This window comes from Hyperolius riggenbachi, chromosome 6, assembly GCF_040937935.1.
Source record: "Hyperolius riggenbachi isolate aHypRig1 chromosome 6, aHypRig1.pri, whole genome shotgun sequence".
Taxonomy (NCBI): domain Eukaryota; kingdom Metazoa; phylum Chordata; class Amphibia; order Anura; family Hyperoliidae; genus Hyperolius; species Hyperolius riggenbachi.
In genome coordinates, this window is record NC_090651.1 from 36,314,332 (window position 1) to 36,332,404 (window position 18,073).

The 18,073-nt window shown below is 45.5% G+C and overlaps 1 protein-coding gene across 6 annotated transcripts in view; it reads left to right on the forward strand.

Moving 5' to 3' along the window:
- TTLL7 (tubulin tyrosine ligase like 7) overlaps positions 1 to 18,073 on the forward strand; it is a 314,533-nt gene that overhangs the window by 224,402 nt on the left and 72,058 nt on the right. For all 6 annotated transcript variants that reach the window (XM_068239147.1, XM_068239151.1, XM_068239146.1 and 3 more), the window contains one exon: positions 5,168 to 5,328. In XM_068239147.1, the coding sequence (XP_068095248.1) occupies positions 5,168 to 5,328 (161 nt within the window). The remainder of the gene's footprint in view (positions 1 to 5,167; positions 5,329 to 18,073) is intronic.

The window sequence follows — 18,073 nt, forward strand, 5'->3', positions numbered from 1 at the left end:
ACTGGAGTTCCTCTTTAAGTTCTATGCTTGTAGCTGTGCTGAAAATAATGAACTTGTTATTGTATTGATAACTCACTGAGTGATGGATCAGTATTCTTTTACAGTACTATATAAATCTTTGCAGTCTTTAGTGAACTGAGTTGCATTTATCTAGGTACTCTCCTAGGTGTTGGATGCATGCATTTATAAGCTTTATTGTTCTGCTGGGTTTGAAGGAAACAGAGTAATGAATGACATTTGTTATAGGTTATCGTGAGTTTTTCTGATGCCCCAGCTGTGTACGGGTTCACTATCCTCTCACTAGGTAAAAGTAAGAAGCAGTAAAGTGTTGTACCGTGTTAGCTATCAGTAAAAGCAAGAAGTTTTGAATCAAGATGATACCATTTATTGGCTAACTTAGAAGAAAAGCAGTAAGCTTTCGGCTATGAAGCCTTCTTCAGACTGATTCCTGAATACTGACAAACTATAGAACACAGCTGTAATAAAGGGTGCCGGAGATGGTCGCTAGTAGAATATTGGGGAAATGACTGTTATCCTACTACTAATTCTGATAGTTAAATATAGGTAATCTTTACAGATATTTTACTATGATCTAACCCTATTCTCACACAGGACCCTCCCTCTACCATGCCGAAGTCTTAACAACCTCCCGGTGGTGCCTAACCCCTAATTCTCCACCCCTCCCCCGGTGGTGCCTAACTCTTAAACCGCCCCCCCCCCCAGTGCTGCCAATTCTTAACGCCCCCGTGCCACAAAGCCCCAATTAGCGACAATAGGCGGAAATTTGGGCACCCAAGGGCCGCCCGATAAAATAGGGGACACCGGGCTACCCACTATGCAAATTAATTACGGCAATTCAATTTCTGCCTATTGCTGCGGGTTTATAATCTTCTTTCCATGGTACCTCCGGCACCCTTTTTTCCTGTTTCGACTATCCTATCCTATCCTCTATTCATTGATTTGGTGTTTTCTGTGGCCTAGTCTGTGCGGATGCACTTGCCACAGCGTTTATACATCCACTGCGTCTTAGTGTAAGCGGGTGCTTAGGGCTAAGTTCTAGCAAGGCTCATACTTAGACTGCAATTAGTTCTGCTGGACTGATCATGGGGATGTCAGGTTTCAGGCGATTGTGTAGGTCTTAATTGCTTCCACATCAAGTTTACATCTGAAGAGGGATGTGGTCTCCTAGAACACTGTAGTCTCCTGTGTCCCTAAAAGTAATCCACTGACCTTCCTGACCAATTGTTACCCTAAACAGGGGAGAAGGACATTTGACACCATTTGATCTTACTCAGAGATACACACCTAGCAGCTCATTCCGCTCTTCCAATGAACTTCGCCTAACCGCCCCCCGCATCACCCAGTCCCATGCACGCCTCCAGGACTTCTCAAGAGCTGCTCCAACACTATGGAACTCCCTTCCTCCACCCATTAGGGCAGCCCCCTCATTCAACATCTTCAAGAAGGCCCTCAAAACTCACCTTTTCACTCTGGCCTACTACCCCTCACAAGTGCTCTAAACCTACAGCTGAACTCTGGTCCCCTACCGTTCGTGTCCTTACCTCTCCCTCTAGATTGTAAGCCTTTGGGCAGGGTCCTACTCCTTTTGTGTCCTACCTGATCATGCGCCTCCATTACTGTGAACCCATGCTATGCATCTGAGTGAACCTAACTTGCCTAATCTCCATGCTCCATCCAGTGACTGACTAAGCATTACCTTGTACTCATACTGTGCTGTGTGATCTGGTTTTCTTGTATTCCTGTATTGTCATATTGCTGTATGTCACCCCTAAATATTGTCTGTAACCTAAACTAATGTCCAGCGCTGTGTAATATGCTGGCGCTTTATAAATATAACAAATAAATACATTTGTCATCATCAGACAAACCTGTTCTATCTTGTTTGTGAGCACCTTCAGCCAGGCCCTTTAAGAGACACTGAAGCGAAAAAAAAACGTATGATATAATGAATTGTATGTGTAGTACGGATAATTAGTAGAAGATTAGCAACAAAGAAAAGAGTCTTATATTTTTATTTTCAGTTATATAGCTTTTTTTCTATAACATTGCATACTTTTATCATATTTGCAATTACAAAGCACACTCTGTATTTTAAACTATAAAACAGAGCAGAGCTAATTACCCTTTCAGCTTCCCTGCAGTAAAACCTTATCTGAAGCTGTGTCTCCGTTCCTTTGATGTATAAATGCTCCAGAAATTAGCACTGTCTCCAGCCCAAGTTTGGTCGGAGAGCTCAGGGAAGCTTTTTTTGCATAGATAGCAAGTGACGTTTTTTAACTCTTCCTGTACTGGAAACAATTTGGGACTCTGTTCTTTGCCACTAATGTTCTATTCCTTATGCTAGGAACACAAGATACGTTTTTTGCGGTCGATTCTCCGCGCAATCAATTTACCATTAGATTCTCTGCTCCATTCTCTTATCTTCCTCTTGTTTTTCTTATTTTTTTCCGTTCACTTCTATGAGAAATGGAGTGGAAAACAATCGAGAGGAGAATCGGACATAACAGAATTTATCAATCGAAGGCATCGATCGGAACGATCCTACTGCGAAAACAAAACGTGTGTTCCCAGCATTATCCGTGCTACACATACAATTCATTATATCAGAAGTTTATTTTCACTTCAAATTCCCTTTAATCACTTGATATCTGTATAGTGGTGTCAGTTAACCCCCTTGGCGGTACGCAGTTTCTGAGGCTGCGTCCGCCGGGAGTTTTTTTGTGCAAAACTTTTTTTTAAAACGCTTTAGCTAGCATTTCGCGTATGTACAAGGTTGCTCCGGTCCCCCCCCCCCCCATGCCCGCCGATTGCCGCCGGCTATACGTACCTCGCCACGATCCCACGAAAAGCGCAGTTTCCCTATCGGCTTCCAGCGTATGGCAACGATCGGAGATGATGTCATGACGTAATCCGCAATCCCGATCGCCGTCATCGCGAAGCCTGGAGCCGATTGGGCAGCTGCACCGGTGTGGGAACGCTGGGGGGTACGTTTACTGGAAGGTATTGCGGGCGATCACGGGGGACCGGAGCAACTTTGAGTATATGCTTAGCTAGCGAATCGCTAGCTGAAGCGGATGGCACAATAAAAAAAAAATCGTCCTAGGGCCATGTGATCCTCCGAGGTGGCTACCCCGTATGTAGTATGGGGTTACCGCTAAGGAGGTTAAGATATGTACTCACATTGTGCCCAAGTGAGAGTTTTACATGGGGCCCCAAACACCTTATTCATATGGAGCCCCGAAACCTACCAAGGACATCTGCAGCTACAGAGAAGTGTATTTAGAGTAAGGAACCAGTTTGTTAAGGAATGGATTAGCACTATGCAATGCACACGTAGAAGTGTTACTTACCAGCATAGCACCAATGAGAAGCTAATAAGATGGATGAAGGAGGGCCCCCTAGTGGGCCCCTCTGGTTTCAGGGCTCCGGTGCAGTTGCAACCTCTGCAACCCCCATTGCTACGCCACTGTCCTGTACATATAAATACTTAATAAGTGACTCTGCAGAAGTGATGAAATGTCAATTAGAACAGAAAATGCCGTCCAGTTATTTTTTCCGTGGATATACGATGATTTAGAGATAACCAGTGAGAGCCTCCTTCACAGATGTATTTACAAGGTTTTCCTTTATTGATAGTCTGCTGAGAAGGAGGCCATAGGATTAATGAAACCTTTCGGCTGGACAGGAGATTTAAACGTGAGGATTATCTCCAGGAATGCATCTTGATTGACGGACTTCCAGTCTGCTTTGTCCTCTCTGGGATATTTAGAAACCTTCCAGAACCGGGACTCATCATACATGGGATGTCATATTTTAGGATGCATCTACCTTCCTGCCAAAAGCCTTTAAATAATATTTCCAGTGCAAAATAGAGAGCCTGCAATGTAAGGCTCTCTATTACTGCTGCCAGTGGCAGCTCCAGCTTGAATTCTTTGGGAGGGCAGAAAGGGGCACGATGGCTGGCTGGCTGGTGGAGACCCTTTGGGTACTAAAAATGGCTGATTGTATGGCACGATCTTTAGACATCTTTTGCCTAACTCGAGCGATAAAATTAAGGCTAACTAGTTCAACAATAATAGGAACCAAATGTAAACATCACAAACAGAACTCAGAGGCTTTTGAACAGAGCAGATTGTCCAAATAATGGTGCTATTATTAAAGAAAAGTTATCTACAGATGTATTTGGCTAGTTGGCTGGCATGCTTTAATCCTTACTTACTAGCAAGTTGCTCCTGTGTGAATAGATCACAGACAAATCATTCCAGCCCCCCGGCAGTGTCTCAGAACTCTACAAGCAAGGGGAGGGGGAAGAGGCAGGAGGGAGAGAAACACTTTGTGTGTAATTCTTTATCTTAGTAGCTAAGCATTGCTGGAGACTAGATACAAGCTAGTTTATTGGCTAATTTAAAGTAAGCTTTCAGCTTAAAAGCCTTCTTCAGACTATATTCCTGTTGACTGACAATGTTAGAACATACAATCAGAAGGAGGTAGAGAGATTTTTTTTTACAAATATAAGTGTCATCCAGGTACATTAATTACAAGGAATCTTGCAAGGATTGTGAAGTATTTCTGGCAAATAGATAAGACCCTTGGTTTACCTAATTCCTACATAGACTTAGGCTGACATGCAGAGTTTTTTACATTCCCTATCCTGTTCACTGTATGCTGCTGGTGCCTGGAAACGGTTAACTGTATGTTACTGAGAAGGGAGGCACAGTGATTCCCAGGGGAGGCCAGCGCCCCCAGCATGCCCTAGTGTATCGCCGCCCATGATCCCTGTATGGATCAATGGGTGGTGGGATTAATTACTCACCCGCTCATTTGTAATTCATTAATGGCAGAAACTCCACACCCTCCATTTGTAAGACCACCCATGCCATGTTTCCCAAGTCTTTCCAAAGCTCTGTGGCCACCCCCACCTGTCTGCTGAGGCCCGCCTCCAGCCGGTGGAGGTATGGTGTGCGACATGCAAGAACATCTGTAGCTCTAAGTTGCATGCCTCCCACCTTCCCACATTCCAGTTCCTGCTCCGCATTGGCCAGTAGATGACGTTGGATCTTTTTCAGCAATACTTGCTGCGTTTCTATGTATAAACTCTTGACGCATGCTTCATGCTTCAATTTCTCTTTCAATTTTTCTCCTGCAGATTTTGGATATAGTCAGAACAAATGTGCGCTTCATACTTCAGCGAATTTGGAAGGTGTCGGATGTGGAATGTTTACACCTGTACCGAAGTTTTAACCGAGTTTTTAACCGTCTTCTGTGGAGCCATGGGCAGGGCTTGTGGAGCTGTTTCTGTGATTCTGGGTAAGCTGTGTCCCAATTTCTCCCTCCATCATCTCCTCCGATTTTCTGAAAGGTAAACTAGGTGAAGAGACATGGGCCTATATGGAATTAACTTTTTTTTACTGAGTTTTCTCCTAGGAGAAAAAGTTCATTGCATATGGGCCATAGACGCTTGACACTGTTGCAGGGAATATGGGACAGTAGATAAAGAGAGATAATAAATGGTCTTTAAAGAGATACTGAAGTCAAAAATGTCTTTAACGTGATAGCCCTAACTAAACCACTGCATCCCCGCGGCTGAAATCAAACTAAATCCCTCCTCCCTCTCTTTCACAAAATCCACGACTTTCTTGGTCGTGGACTTTGCTGTTGGAGGAGGCAGAGCTTTCAGCCGCAGCTCTGCCTCCTTACGCGTCAATCAGCCTCATATCTCCATCTCTCCCCCGCTCCTCTTAGTGAAGGAAGACTGAGAGGGCTGGGCGGAGGTGGTGACCCGGCGCTGATAGACGCGCTGAGAGGCAGAGCTGTAGCTGAAAGCTCTGCCTCTCACGGAAGCGCCACCCGGATTGCCCCCGGGGAGTTTGGGGGGATTTAGTTAGATTACAGCCGCGGGGATGCAACGTTTTAGTTAGGGCTATCATGTTAAAGACATTTTTGAAATAAAAAGATGATTTTTATGAGACTACAGAGTTTCTTTAACTCATTAGCATCTTCAATAGAGTTATTTCATTTGAGATTACTGAGCGCCGTTTATTGAGAGCGATGCTTTTGACCTCAGCAGAACTGGTTGTGCTGTAAATTCTCAGAATGCTTTGATCTCTCTCTATTAGCAGAATATATAGAAACTGAAAGCAGAGGTCCTCTGTTATTGTGTCACACTGCCCCCTAGTGACAAGTGGTCATAAATACACATTACAGCAGTACTAAATAGAAGCTAGGAAATCTAACTAATAAGAAATTAAAAAAAAATGTTCTAAAATAAATTGGTCTGGAACACTTGCAAAGCAAATAAATTGGCTGCTAAAGGGTTAATAAGGAACATGGTAGTTATGATGGTCAATGAGATTTTGGTTTGTATGCAAACCTAATACACATTGGGCCTGATTCACAATGCGGTGCTAACAGTTAGCACGCTGGTGAAAAGCCCTTTATCATGCCTAAACTCAGTTTAGGCATGATAAGTTTAGGTGTGATAAGTTTAGGCATGATAAGTTTAAGCACCAACTGGGTTAGCACCGCAGTGCACAGCTGATCAAAAGTTTTGCGCTAGCAAAGTCTGGTGCACTTCGCATAGAGTTTAATGGCGCTGCTTTGCGTGCGGGACTTTGCGCGCGATCTAAACTTATCTAAACTTAGCATGCCTAAACTTATCACACCTAAACTTATCATGCCTAAACTTATCACACCTAAACTGTCTTTTCACCAGCATGGTGCAATGGTTATCATGCCTAAAGTCTCTAACTGGGTTAGCACCGCTTTGTGAATCAGGCCCATTGTATGCAGGTTGGAACTGAATCAGTCAGACTCATCAAGGATTGCATTTAAATGTCCCAATTTCAAGCTGCATGCAGTTTGCATTAAATATTCATGCAAGCTGGAATTATTAAAATGTCACTGGCCCTTTAGTTATGAGGACAGTGTAGCTTAGTCTAGACAGTTAACTTGTTTACCCTTAAAGGACAACTGAATTAAGAGGGATATGGAGGCTGCCATATTTATTTCCATCTATGCAATACCAGTTGCCTGGCAGGCGGCAGCCCTGCTGATCCTCTGCCTCTAATACAATTAGCCATAGCCCCTGAACAAGCATGCAGCAGATCAGGTGTTTCTGACATTAATGTCAGATCTGACAAGATTAGCTGCATGCTTGTTTCTGGTGTTATTCAGATACTACTGCCGAGAAATAGATCGGCAGGGCTGCCAGGCAACTGGTATGGATTAAAAGGAAATAAATATGGCAGCCTCCGTATACCTCTTACTTCAGTTCCCCTTTAAAAAAAAATAGACTAAGAGATAATATGGTGCCACTGCACAACAATTTAAATGTCCCGCCATACTAAAAATGGAGTCAAAATGATGCGCTGCTCAGTGGAGAGGGGAAGACAGACAACGTGCGGCACGTGAGCGAATGGCATTCTGGGGGTAAGTTAGGATGCACAAAAACATCCTATTATGATTTGCTACTACCATGTAGTATGAGTTTCATGAGAACCCAAATATTTTGAATACAGTAGAGTCCCGATTATCTGGAACTCAACTAACCAGCACTCTTAAAGTGAACCTCCGGACCAAAAATCTACTCAGCAGAACTGAAAAGGCTTGGTGTTTCTTTAACAGTTTCACAGCATCAGAACTTTGTTTTTCTTACCAAAGCATCATTTTTAGCTCCATTTTTATCTAAGCTCCACCCATCAAAGAAAAAAGGCCAGGGCTTTTTTTCCCTCACTGGCGAACTTAGGGGGCTATTCCGGTGTCTGGAACCTCCCCCCTGCACTGAGCTGTGTATTCAGCCAGGGAAGCCCGCATAATATAAACAGCCTCATTCTCCCTCCCTTCTTACTTCTGGTGCCTACCTCCAGCTAATAGAATGAGAGAGGCAGCCCAGCTTCCCTCACAAGAAGATGCAGCCTGCAGTGAGAGAATGTTGATTATGGAGTCCCGGACTCTCCACAGCACAGAAGTGTCAGACATGATGCAATTAGAGGGCAGGCAAGCTGGTAAATATACACAGCATGATGCAGAGCTTGCCTGGACTCAGGGTCTGTGGGCAAACATCTGTCTGGTCTCTCCCCATTGTTATAATGACTGCATGTGTGGGTAAGGTGTTTAACAAGCTGAAAAGTTTTTGACAGTCCCTAGACTCCAGGAGGGCTTCTTTCTGACTTGTGTGAGAGACTGACAGGGACAGGGGTCCGATTACAGGCAAGTAGCTTGTGTGATGTGGGACTGCAATACAGATAAGTTCTCTGCTCCATCTCAGGCTATTCTCAATTTCTCCACTCCTCTCTCTGGGCTAGTGCAACGCCAAAATGACAATAGAAATCGCTAGCAATTTGTGAGTGTGATTTTGTGAAGTGATTTTCAGAGCGATTTTTGAATGAATTGCTCAAAAACATGCTACATGCAGTATACCTGCGATTTTGAAAAAATCACAACGCTGCTGTGGGAACACCCTCATAGGGTAACATTAGCCAAGCGCTTTTCAAATCACTGTTGATTTGAAAAACGCTCAGAAGCACTCTTGGTGTGCACCAGCCTCCTTCATTCACCTTTGTTTCCCTCTTCCCCTAGTGCTGGGTATTTGTGTCTTCTTGTCATACAGGAAAGCTAAATAAAAGCGCAATTCTGGTTGAGGCAAAATATTATTATTTAGTATTTATATAGCGCCGCCATCTTCCGCAGATGCATATATCCCTGCATCATATGGGTATCGCTTGCGCTATGTGACACTATGTAGCATATTCCACTGAATTGTCCAAACTAAGTCTATCTCCTGTTCCTCTCTTGGGGAGTTGTTCCAGCGCTGTACCCCGTTCAAATTTGCTGCTACCAGAAGCCCTCAGAAACACTCGTGTCCTTGAGTGCTTCCAAAGATAGGCAGCTCCGTAATACGCCAGCGCACTTTTGTGCATGGGCAGTATGGAGCCACCTGTATTCGGAAGCACTCGGGGACATACGTGCTTCTGGACCTTTCAGGAACCCCCCCCCCCCCTTAAAATCCTGCGTTTGCCCCTGTCCCTGATGCTGTGCAGAGCATGATGGGATTTCCTATGTTGTTATTCACGTTGCCTAGCAACTGGGAGAGGTACCCAGGACAAAGGACAGTTGGAAATGTGTCTCATGCTCCCTGTCACCTCCTTTCAACCAAAAAGATGGCTGCCATCATGAAATCAAACATTTGTCTGTTCTGTTAAACCAGTGTGGGTGAGAGATTATGTTACCTATCTATTTTAATTAACATAATTAATGTAACTTAATGACAGTATGTTTGCTTAGGCTGGAGTTCCTCTTTAACCAACCAGCGCAAATCGCGGGCAGTACTCGTAGTGGTGAAGGCCACCTTCTTAGGCCTGGAACCCACTAAGAGCGCTTTGTGATTTGCAAAGCTCTTGCTAATGTAATGCTATGGGTGTGATCCCACTAGAGCGATGTGATTTTATAAAAATCTCCCATAGCATTGCAGTAGCAAGAGGTTTACATTGGCGCTTAGAAAAGGCTACTAGTGGGTTTGAGCCCTTAGGCTGTTTGAGGACTCTGCTGTGCATTGTTTGACTACTTCCCAACCGCCTAACGCCGATAGGCATTGGGAAGGTGGCAGCCCCAGGACCATCTAACGCCGAAAGGCACAAGAGCGGTGGGCAGAGATTAGCGGGGATCGCTCACACCCCTGCTTTAGTTACGGAGCTCCGCTCCGATAACAGCCTGTTAGCCTGCGATTGCTGTAGAAGAGAGAAAAGTCTTTTTTTTCTGTTTACTGCGCTGCAATCTATGCATAGCGGTGTAAGGGGACAGCTTTGTGACAAAGCTGTCCCCTCAAGTGGCCCACAATGTGATAGGGGATCATGCCTATGAGAGGTGATCACTGATTGGATGAATAAATGAAAAATAAGGACATTTCATAAAAAAAAAAAAAAAAAAAAAAAAAAAAAAATTCATTAAAAAAACAAACAAAAAAAAAAAAACACAAAAAATGGAAGCAGCAATCAGATGCTACCAACAGAAAGCTCTGTTGGTGGCAACAAAAGGGGGGCAGATTCATTTAGCTGCTAAGCCGTGCAGCGAGCTGTCAAAGCTGCAGAGCACTGAATTGTAATAAATCGCCTGGTCACTAGGGGGGGTGTAAGCCCGTGGTCCTTAAAGTGAACCTCCGGACTAAACATCTACTCAGCAGAACTGAAAAGGCTTGGTGTTTCTTTAACAGTTTCACAGCATCAGAACTTTGTTTTTCTTACCAAAGCATCATTTTTAGCTGCATTTTTAGCTAAGCTCCACCCATCAAGGAAAAAATCCCGGGCTTTTTTTCCCTGATGCTGTGCAGAGTATGCTGGGATTTCCTATGTTGTTGTTCACGTTGCCTAGCAACTGGGAGAGGTGCTCAGGACACAGGACAGTTGGAGCTGTGTCTCATGCTCCCTGTCACCTCCTTTCAACCAAAAAGATGGCTGCCCCGTGAAATCACAAACATTTGCCTGTTCTTTTCAAACAGTGTGGGTAAGAGATTATATTACCGATCTATTTTAATTAACATCACTAATGTAACTTAATGACAGTATGTTTGTTTAGGCTGAAGTTCCTCTTTAAGTGGTTAAAGGGAACCAGAGGTGAGAGGTATGTGGAGGTTGCCATATTTATTTCCTTTTAAGCAATACCAGTTGCCTGGCAGCCCTGCTGATCCTGTGTCTCTAATACTTTAAGCTATAGACCCTGAACAAGCATGCAGCAGATCAGGTACTCTGACTCAGCTGACTGGATTATCCATATGCTTGTTCCAGGGTTTTGACTCAGATGCTATTTATGCCAGAGGATCAGTAGGACAGCCAGGCAACTGGTATTGTTTACAAGGAAATAAATATGGCACCCTCCATACCCCTCTCACCTCTGGTTCCCTTTAAAGAAAATATGGCAGCCTCCATATATTTCTCATTTTGAGTTCCTTTTAGGACCCTTTTACACTAGCAGGCTAAACCTGCATTGTGTTACCCTAGTCTATGGAGACTTTCATATTTATTGCGTCCCCTTGAAGTGCGCTGGAAGTATCCGAGCCAAGGCATTATCGCAATCACCGCGCTTAACGCACGATGCTTAGGGTAATGGAAGTCTATGAGCGACACACTATGAGGTCGATTCACGAAAGCGCGATAACAGATATCACAGCAGTTATCACGCGATGTGCGGCTCGCAGTGCTTATCACGCGAACAATGTTAGTTCACGTGATAAGCAAAGGTTATCGCGCAATCACGTGTGCGTTTCACTTGAAAAGCACACGTGGTCGCGTGATAACCTTTGCTTATCATGTGAACGAACGCTATTCGCGTGATAAGCACTGTGAGCCGCACGTCGCGTGATAACTGCTGTGATATCAGTTATCAGGGTTTAGTGAATCAAGCCCCATGTGTGAACGATGGAACGTGGTGTATCGTGGCATGCATGCGCGAACCAACAGCAATCCCAGTGATGCCCTTTCTGCCCAGCAGGGAGTACGTCAGTGAGCGGGTGGCCGTGCTCTGCATATGACCCTGTTGGTGCATTTTGCCACTAGGTTATATAATTGTCGAAGCAGATCATTTCGGCACGCAGCAGTAAGTGCTAAAGCTGGGCGCCGTCATAGCAGCAATGCTGTGCGTAACGGTTGCCAGACCACCAATTACATCTCCCGCTGAGTTGCGACAACTCAGAGGGGGAATAGTATTTAACGCCGCCAGGGAGTTTAGCGGCAGCAGGGAGGGCCGTCATTCGGCTCGCTCGGCACCAAAATAAGATGTACTCTATAATGGTTATTCTTTGCATTACTGTGGGATGCGAAAGGACCATCACATCCCCACCTCAACGCCACCGGCCTTAGTAGAGCAGCTTTGATAAGGCCTCACAGTCTACCATCTATCTGCAGATAATTATATTTAATGACCGGTACTCTTACAGAGCCGCTCGATGGTTGAGCCAATGAAGCCCTTTTTGTAGCACAATAGGAGTTGGCCAGAAAAATCCATCCTGGCCTATTGCTTTCTCCACACACGCAGTTGCGGCGGGAGCTAGAGAGGTGCCCATACGGCTGTCAGAACATCATCCAGACTGACCATAAATGGTGAGATTGGAGCTGGAGCTTGCCAGCACAAGGCCCCGAGGACATTTGGATGGTGACCGCGCTTCTGACCTGAACTCCACGGACAGCTTCTCTCTATAAGCACAGTGATGTTGGGAACAGACAGGCCTACGCTGTGCTTACAGGCTGCATGTCAGGAGATCATGCATTTTTTAAATACTTTCTAAATGACGCTTTCAGCTGTGTACACAAAACCGTATTCAATTTTGTAGTAAAAATGACTGATGATTCGCCTGGTACATTTGGCTTCATTTCAGCATCATTTTCTTCACTGATCTAAATGAAAAGTATCTTTCGGAATTGCTGCAGTTCTCTCAGAAATCTAATTTCGGCGGCGGTAATGTGCTGCGGGATGGGCAGCGCCTGAGCCGAGTTCTCCGGGAGGGAGGTGCAGCGTGAGAGACGGCATTGTGCAGAATGAAATGCAGCCACATTCTGGAAATATTTACTGTTGAAATGGGTCCTTGTCTGGGTCAGTCAGGGATGAAGAACAGCTTAGACATCGGGGTAACCTTCATGGACAGGGGCATAATTAGAATCACTGGGGCCCCCCTCTCCTCCCTCTTCCAAAACTGAAGTTGGAAAGGCAGACCAGGCAGGATATTTAAAAAACAAAGCAGGAAACATAATTACAGTTTAGGTAGCCAGTCATAGGTGTCCCCAGTATAGCTAGCCACTTATAGGTGCCCCAGAATAAGTAGCTTAGTATAGGCGCCCCCAGTATAGGTTAGCCAGTTATTGGGGCCTCCAGTATAGGTTAGCCAGGTATAGGTGCCCCAGTATAGGTTAGCTAGGTATAGGTGACACCAGTATCGGTTAGCCAAGTATAGGTGACCCCAGTATAGGTTAGCCAGGTATAGGTACCCCAGTATAGGTTAGCCAGGTATAGGTGCCTAGGTATAGGTTAGCCAGGCACGCAGTGGAATCGGGGCCTCGACCCCCCCCCCTCCTCATCTCGGGCCCCCCTTACAGTGCTGCCAGCTCCCCCCTCCAGAAATAAGCGCAGAGGGCAGGGATCTCGCCTCTTCCTGGTTCCAGATGGCGGAGCTCTGCGTGCCGCCCGTGGATGTCACCTGCTTCTTCAGGTCAATTACAAAACAATATGCCAAGTGGATGAGGTGGATGAGTGTGACGCCTCTGAGCCACACCCATTCACCTCACCCGCTCATCACGTTGTTTTGTGAAAATGAAGATGGGAGACCGAGAGCCCAATATAGTGTAGTATTTAAAACATGTAGAATATGAATGAAAACAACAAGGGCTATACTCACAAACAAGGGTTACCACGCAGGCAACCACTGGCAATGCAGGTGGGGAGAATAATCACCTGACCCCACTCAGTTTAAGAAGTCGCTCTCTGTAGATAGGAAAGGTATGGAGATACACCCCTCCATCGAGGGTGGACTAGACTAAATACGAAATTTTGAACAGAGGGGCCAACTAGAATAAAAACATCTAAAAACCATTTAAAAGGGGGAAGTTTAGGTAGACTTACCTTCCTTGTAGATAAACAGACTGTAAACAGTTATTTTCAAACAAAATAACATTTATTTAGTGCTCCAAATTGCAACGCGTTTCGCAGGTCACAACCCCGCTTCATCAGGCAAAAAAATGGAGAAAACATGGAGGACCTTGTCCCGACTTTGATTCATTTATACATTATTTAATCATTGTTTGCCCACTGTAAAATCTTTCTTCTCTCTGATTTACATTCTGAAATGTATCCCTGGTGGTGACCTCTTTAGTCATGTCAGGCAATCTCTGCTGAATGTTTGCTACTGAGAGTTTTATGTACAGAGGGAGATTTATGCAATACAGTACAATAACATTTCTATAGCGCTTTTTTTCCCATGGGACTCAAAGCACTTAGGCCCGGTTCACATTAGCGTTCGCTGTCCGGATTCGCCTGATTGGATCCGGACCGTATACTGTACAAACGGAACGTACGTTCCGCATAGCAATGCAAAGTCTATGCGGACGTTCACATGCGTCCCTTCCGTACAGAACGGAGCCGGATCGGATCCGGACTCCGGACACTTTTCCAACATGCGCTATTTTTCGGGTCCGGATCATCCGGCCCACGCACCCTGGCCGGATCCTGACCCTTCGCATGCGGCCATGCTGTGCAATGAGAAACGGATGTTTTTCATCACACTGGCAATAGGACCGGATGCTTCCAGCACCGATCTTATGCCACTTGGGGGGCCCGGACTACACGCTGGTATCACCCATGCTTGCGGTGCCTTCCTGGCACTGCAATGTATCTAGTTCCAGCTGCTTTATTGTAGCCGGAACTGATACATTCCGGATCCGCAACTGGTGGCAACTTGTGGCCACGGCAGAGACCCGTACGGTCTCTTTGCGGCCCCCAGACCCCCGGACACTTGCGGACTCGAACCGCAAGTGTGAACTGGGCCTTAGGCTCTCTCAGATTCAGTAATTGGTTCTAAAATGAAGTGTAAACACAACAATTTCTGCAAATGCCAAACTGAACAGGTGGGTTTTTAGTCTGGATTTAAACATGTCCAGAGATGGAGCTGTCCTGATCTGCTGAGGTAAGGAGTTCCATAAAGTAGGAGCGGCATGACAGAAGGCTCTGGGACCAAAAGTTTTCAGGTGGACTCTGGGTATGACTAGATTATTAGAACCTGTGGATCTGAGATTGCAGGGATTGCTACACAGCTGTAACATTTTCTTTCAAGTGGGCCCAGATTATGTAGTGATGTAAATGTCAGTAGGCCAATCTTCCATTTTATAGGTACCCAGTGAAGGGAGTGCAGGACTGGTGTTAAGTGGCAGTGACGGGGTTGGTTGGTTAACAGTCTGGCAGCAGTATTCTGTATCAGCTGTAGGCAGTACAAGTCCTTTTCTGGAAGGCCAGTGTAGAGAGCATTGCAATAGTCCAGTTGGGATGTAATGAAAGCATGGACTAAGGTTGGGTTGGCGTTCTTGGCAGATGGAAGATGGAAAAAAGAAACAATGAAAATGGAAAATGAAAAAAGAAACAATTATCAAGTGGTGATCTCTGTTTGGCATCCGGCCAAACAGAAAGTGATGCTCACTTACTGTTCGGCAATGACTCGTGCGGAAGCGTATTTCTAAAATACACTTTCGCACATGCGCGACGCTGATAACTGCGGTGGCTTTTTTAAAATGTTCACGTGTTACCATAGACTTACATGACTTCCGGCCTGACACAGATCGCCACAGGAGCCGTGCGGTTACGTAGGTATTGAAGCGCAATAGATAGGGCACTTCCAGCGCAAAGTGGGGAGTTTGAATATAGATTGGCTGCGGTGGGGTGGGATACGGTAAATTTACTGCACCGCCTCAGTGTGAAAGGGCCCTTAAACTGTTGTAAAATAGGAGGAGTTAGGAAGGTTTCTCAGACAGTGCAGTATGTGAGGAAAATTGATGTTGCTCATCTCTCTGACACACACACTGCTGAAGGAATTCAGCAGAGGAAAGGGGCACTTCTCAAATCATGCTTTGCCTGCAATGCGCAAGCTGTAGACGTGATATTAAGCGCTTCTTAATCTGCGACAGTTTAGAGAGGGATTTGCACTTAACTGTAGTGCAGTTCTAGAAATAGCAGCATAACTGCTGCTATTAAGTAGGATTTAAGAATGTTCTTATTATTAACCTTCTTGGCGGTAACTACGAGCTGAGCTCGGGGTAAGCCGCCGCGGGGGCTTTCTCAGGCCTTGTTGGGCCGATTTTCATAAAAAAAAATTTAAGGTTGTGTTCGGGTCGATCGCCGCCGATGTGCCGCTACCCGCCGCGATACAGGCCCCCCCCCGCATACCCCTTGCGCAGCCTGGCCAATCGCCGCCAGGCTGCGCTATGGGGTGGATCGGGACTCCCTGTGATGTCACGACGTCGATGACGTCACTCACGTTCGTCGCCATGGCGACGGGGGAAGCCCTGAAGGAAATCCCGTTAAGAACGGGATTTCCGGATGGGCTTGATCGCCGGCGGTGATCGGAGGAGTGGGAGCTAGGCTAGCTACATGATAAAAGAAAAAATTAGGCTTAAAAAACCTCCTGCGGCTGTGCAGCCACAGATTAATTGACCGCCAAGAGGGTTAAGCAGAACAGTTCCCCCAACTGGTTAGAGCTGAACTGTTTAAAAAGAATCTGTACTGTCCGATTTGTACAATAAAAACATACCAATCGAGTCACTGTGATCTCCTGGATCCCTCTTTGCCGTTTCCGCCACTCCACGCAGTGATCCTGGCTTTTAATCACCAGGTTCAGGCAGTGTTTACAAACAAAAAGCATGGCCGCTAACCAGGAAGTGATGTTTGTGTGTGTGTATATATGTATATATATATATATATATATATATATATATATATATATATCTCCTGTTACAGTTTACTACAAGTTTTTATTACATAGTGAATTATCTGCACTCCAGTCAGGGATTTTCACAGTTTCTCAGCATGGGCAGCTCCCTCCCCCCTCAGACAAGCTGAAATTGAGAGAGAGAGGCTGTCTGTGACTAATTAACAAAGCACACACACAGAGCCTGCAGGGGGCATGGAGGTGGTGTGCATAACTTTTCCCTATCACAGTAGAGACAGTGCATTCCTCTCTGAGTCGACAAAGCTTGACAAAGAAAACTAGATTAGATATATTACAGAGACAGTGCAACTAGAAAAGGCTGCAGTAATCCAGACCACATTAGAACAGGTATAGGAACTTATAGGATAGAAGAAATAAGGCTAAACATTTTGTTGCAGAGTTTCTTTAACCTCCTGAGGGTTAGGCCACTCAGGAGGTTTTGCAATTTTTTTGCCCGCCAGCCCCCTTCAGAGATCCCGAGGCCGAAAACCCGCTAGCTAGCACTAGGCTAGCTAGTACAATTGCGCTGATCCACCTTTTGCGCAATTAGCTAGTACAATTGCCCGGCACCCTCTGATCGCCTCCGCTCCCCCGTTTATACATTACCCCGCCTGGATCCAGCGATCGGCGCAGCCTCCCCGGAGAGCTCTGGTCTTCACTATGGGGAGGATCGAATATGACGTCATGACGTTGCCGACGTCATGAGGTCATGCGCAAACCCGATCCTCCCCATAGAGAGACCGGAGCTGCACCGGGAGGCTGTGCGATCGCTGGATCCAGGCTGGGTAATGTATAAACGGGGGGATCGCAGAGGAGCGGTGGGTGCCCAACACTTGAACTAGCCTAGTGCTAGCTAAAGGCTTTCAAGTCATTTGGAACAAAAATTTTATCATGGGGGACTCCTGGGGCCACAGAGCGGTATGCCCGACACAGTGTCGGGCATACGGCTAAGGAGGTTAAGGCAAAAAATCTGTCGGTAATGCTTTGATAAATCTGGCCCAATGACAGCAAACTGTCAGGACCATGGTCATGACATCACACTATGGGAGGGGTTTCACCACAATATCAGCCACACAGACCCTCCGATGATCTATTCGAGAAAAGGTAAAGATTTCTCGAGGAAAAAGTGGGTATCAGCTACTGACTGGGATGAAGTTCAATCCTTGGTTAAAGTTCTTCTTTAAACAAGATGGCCACCAGACGAGAAGGAAACAGCATGCCGTGTGACAGTATCCTGGGGGAAGAATCAGAATCTTTAGCAAGCTCAGCCGTCCGGACACATGTTTCTTTTGATAATACTTGTGTTTCTCATGATACAAATATGACTGCGTGTCGTCTGTACAAAAGACAAATGTAAATAATTATCTGGAAATAACCATGGACAGACAGTATTGTTTATCCCGTCACATGTTGCATGATGATATGAAAGTGCTCTGGTTTTCTTCCCTCCTTTGAAATCCTGAAAGCATATTGTCTCTGTCTGTTCCATGTTTGTTGAGCAGACTCCTCATATGAAACGCATTTGACAAAATGGCTGAAGAGATGGCATCAGCATATGTTCCAATTATGACATGCGGCTGATGGAAACAGTGCAGATTA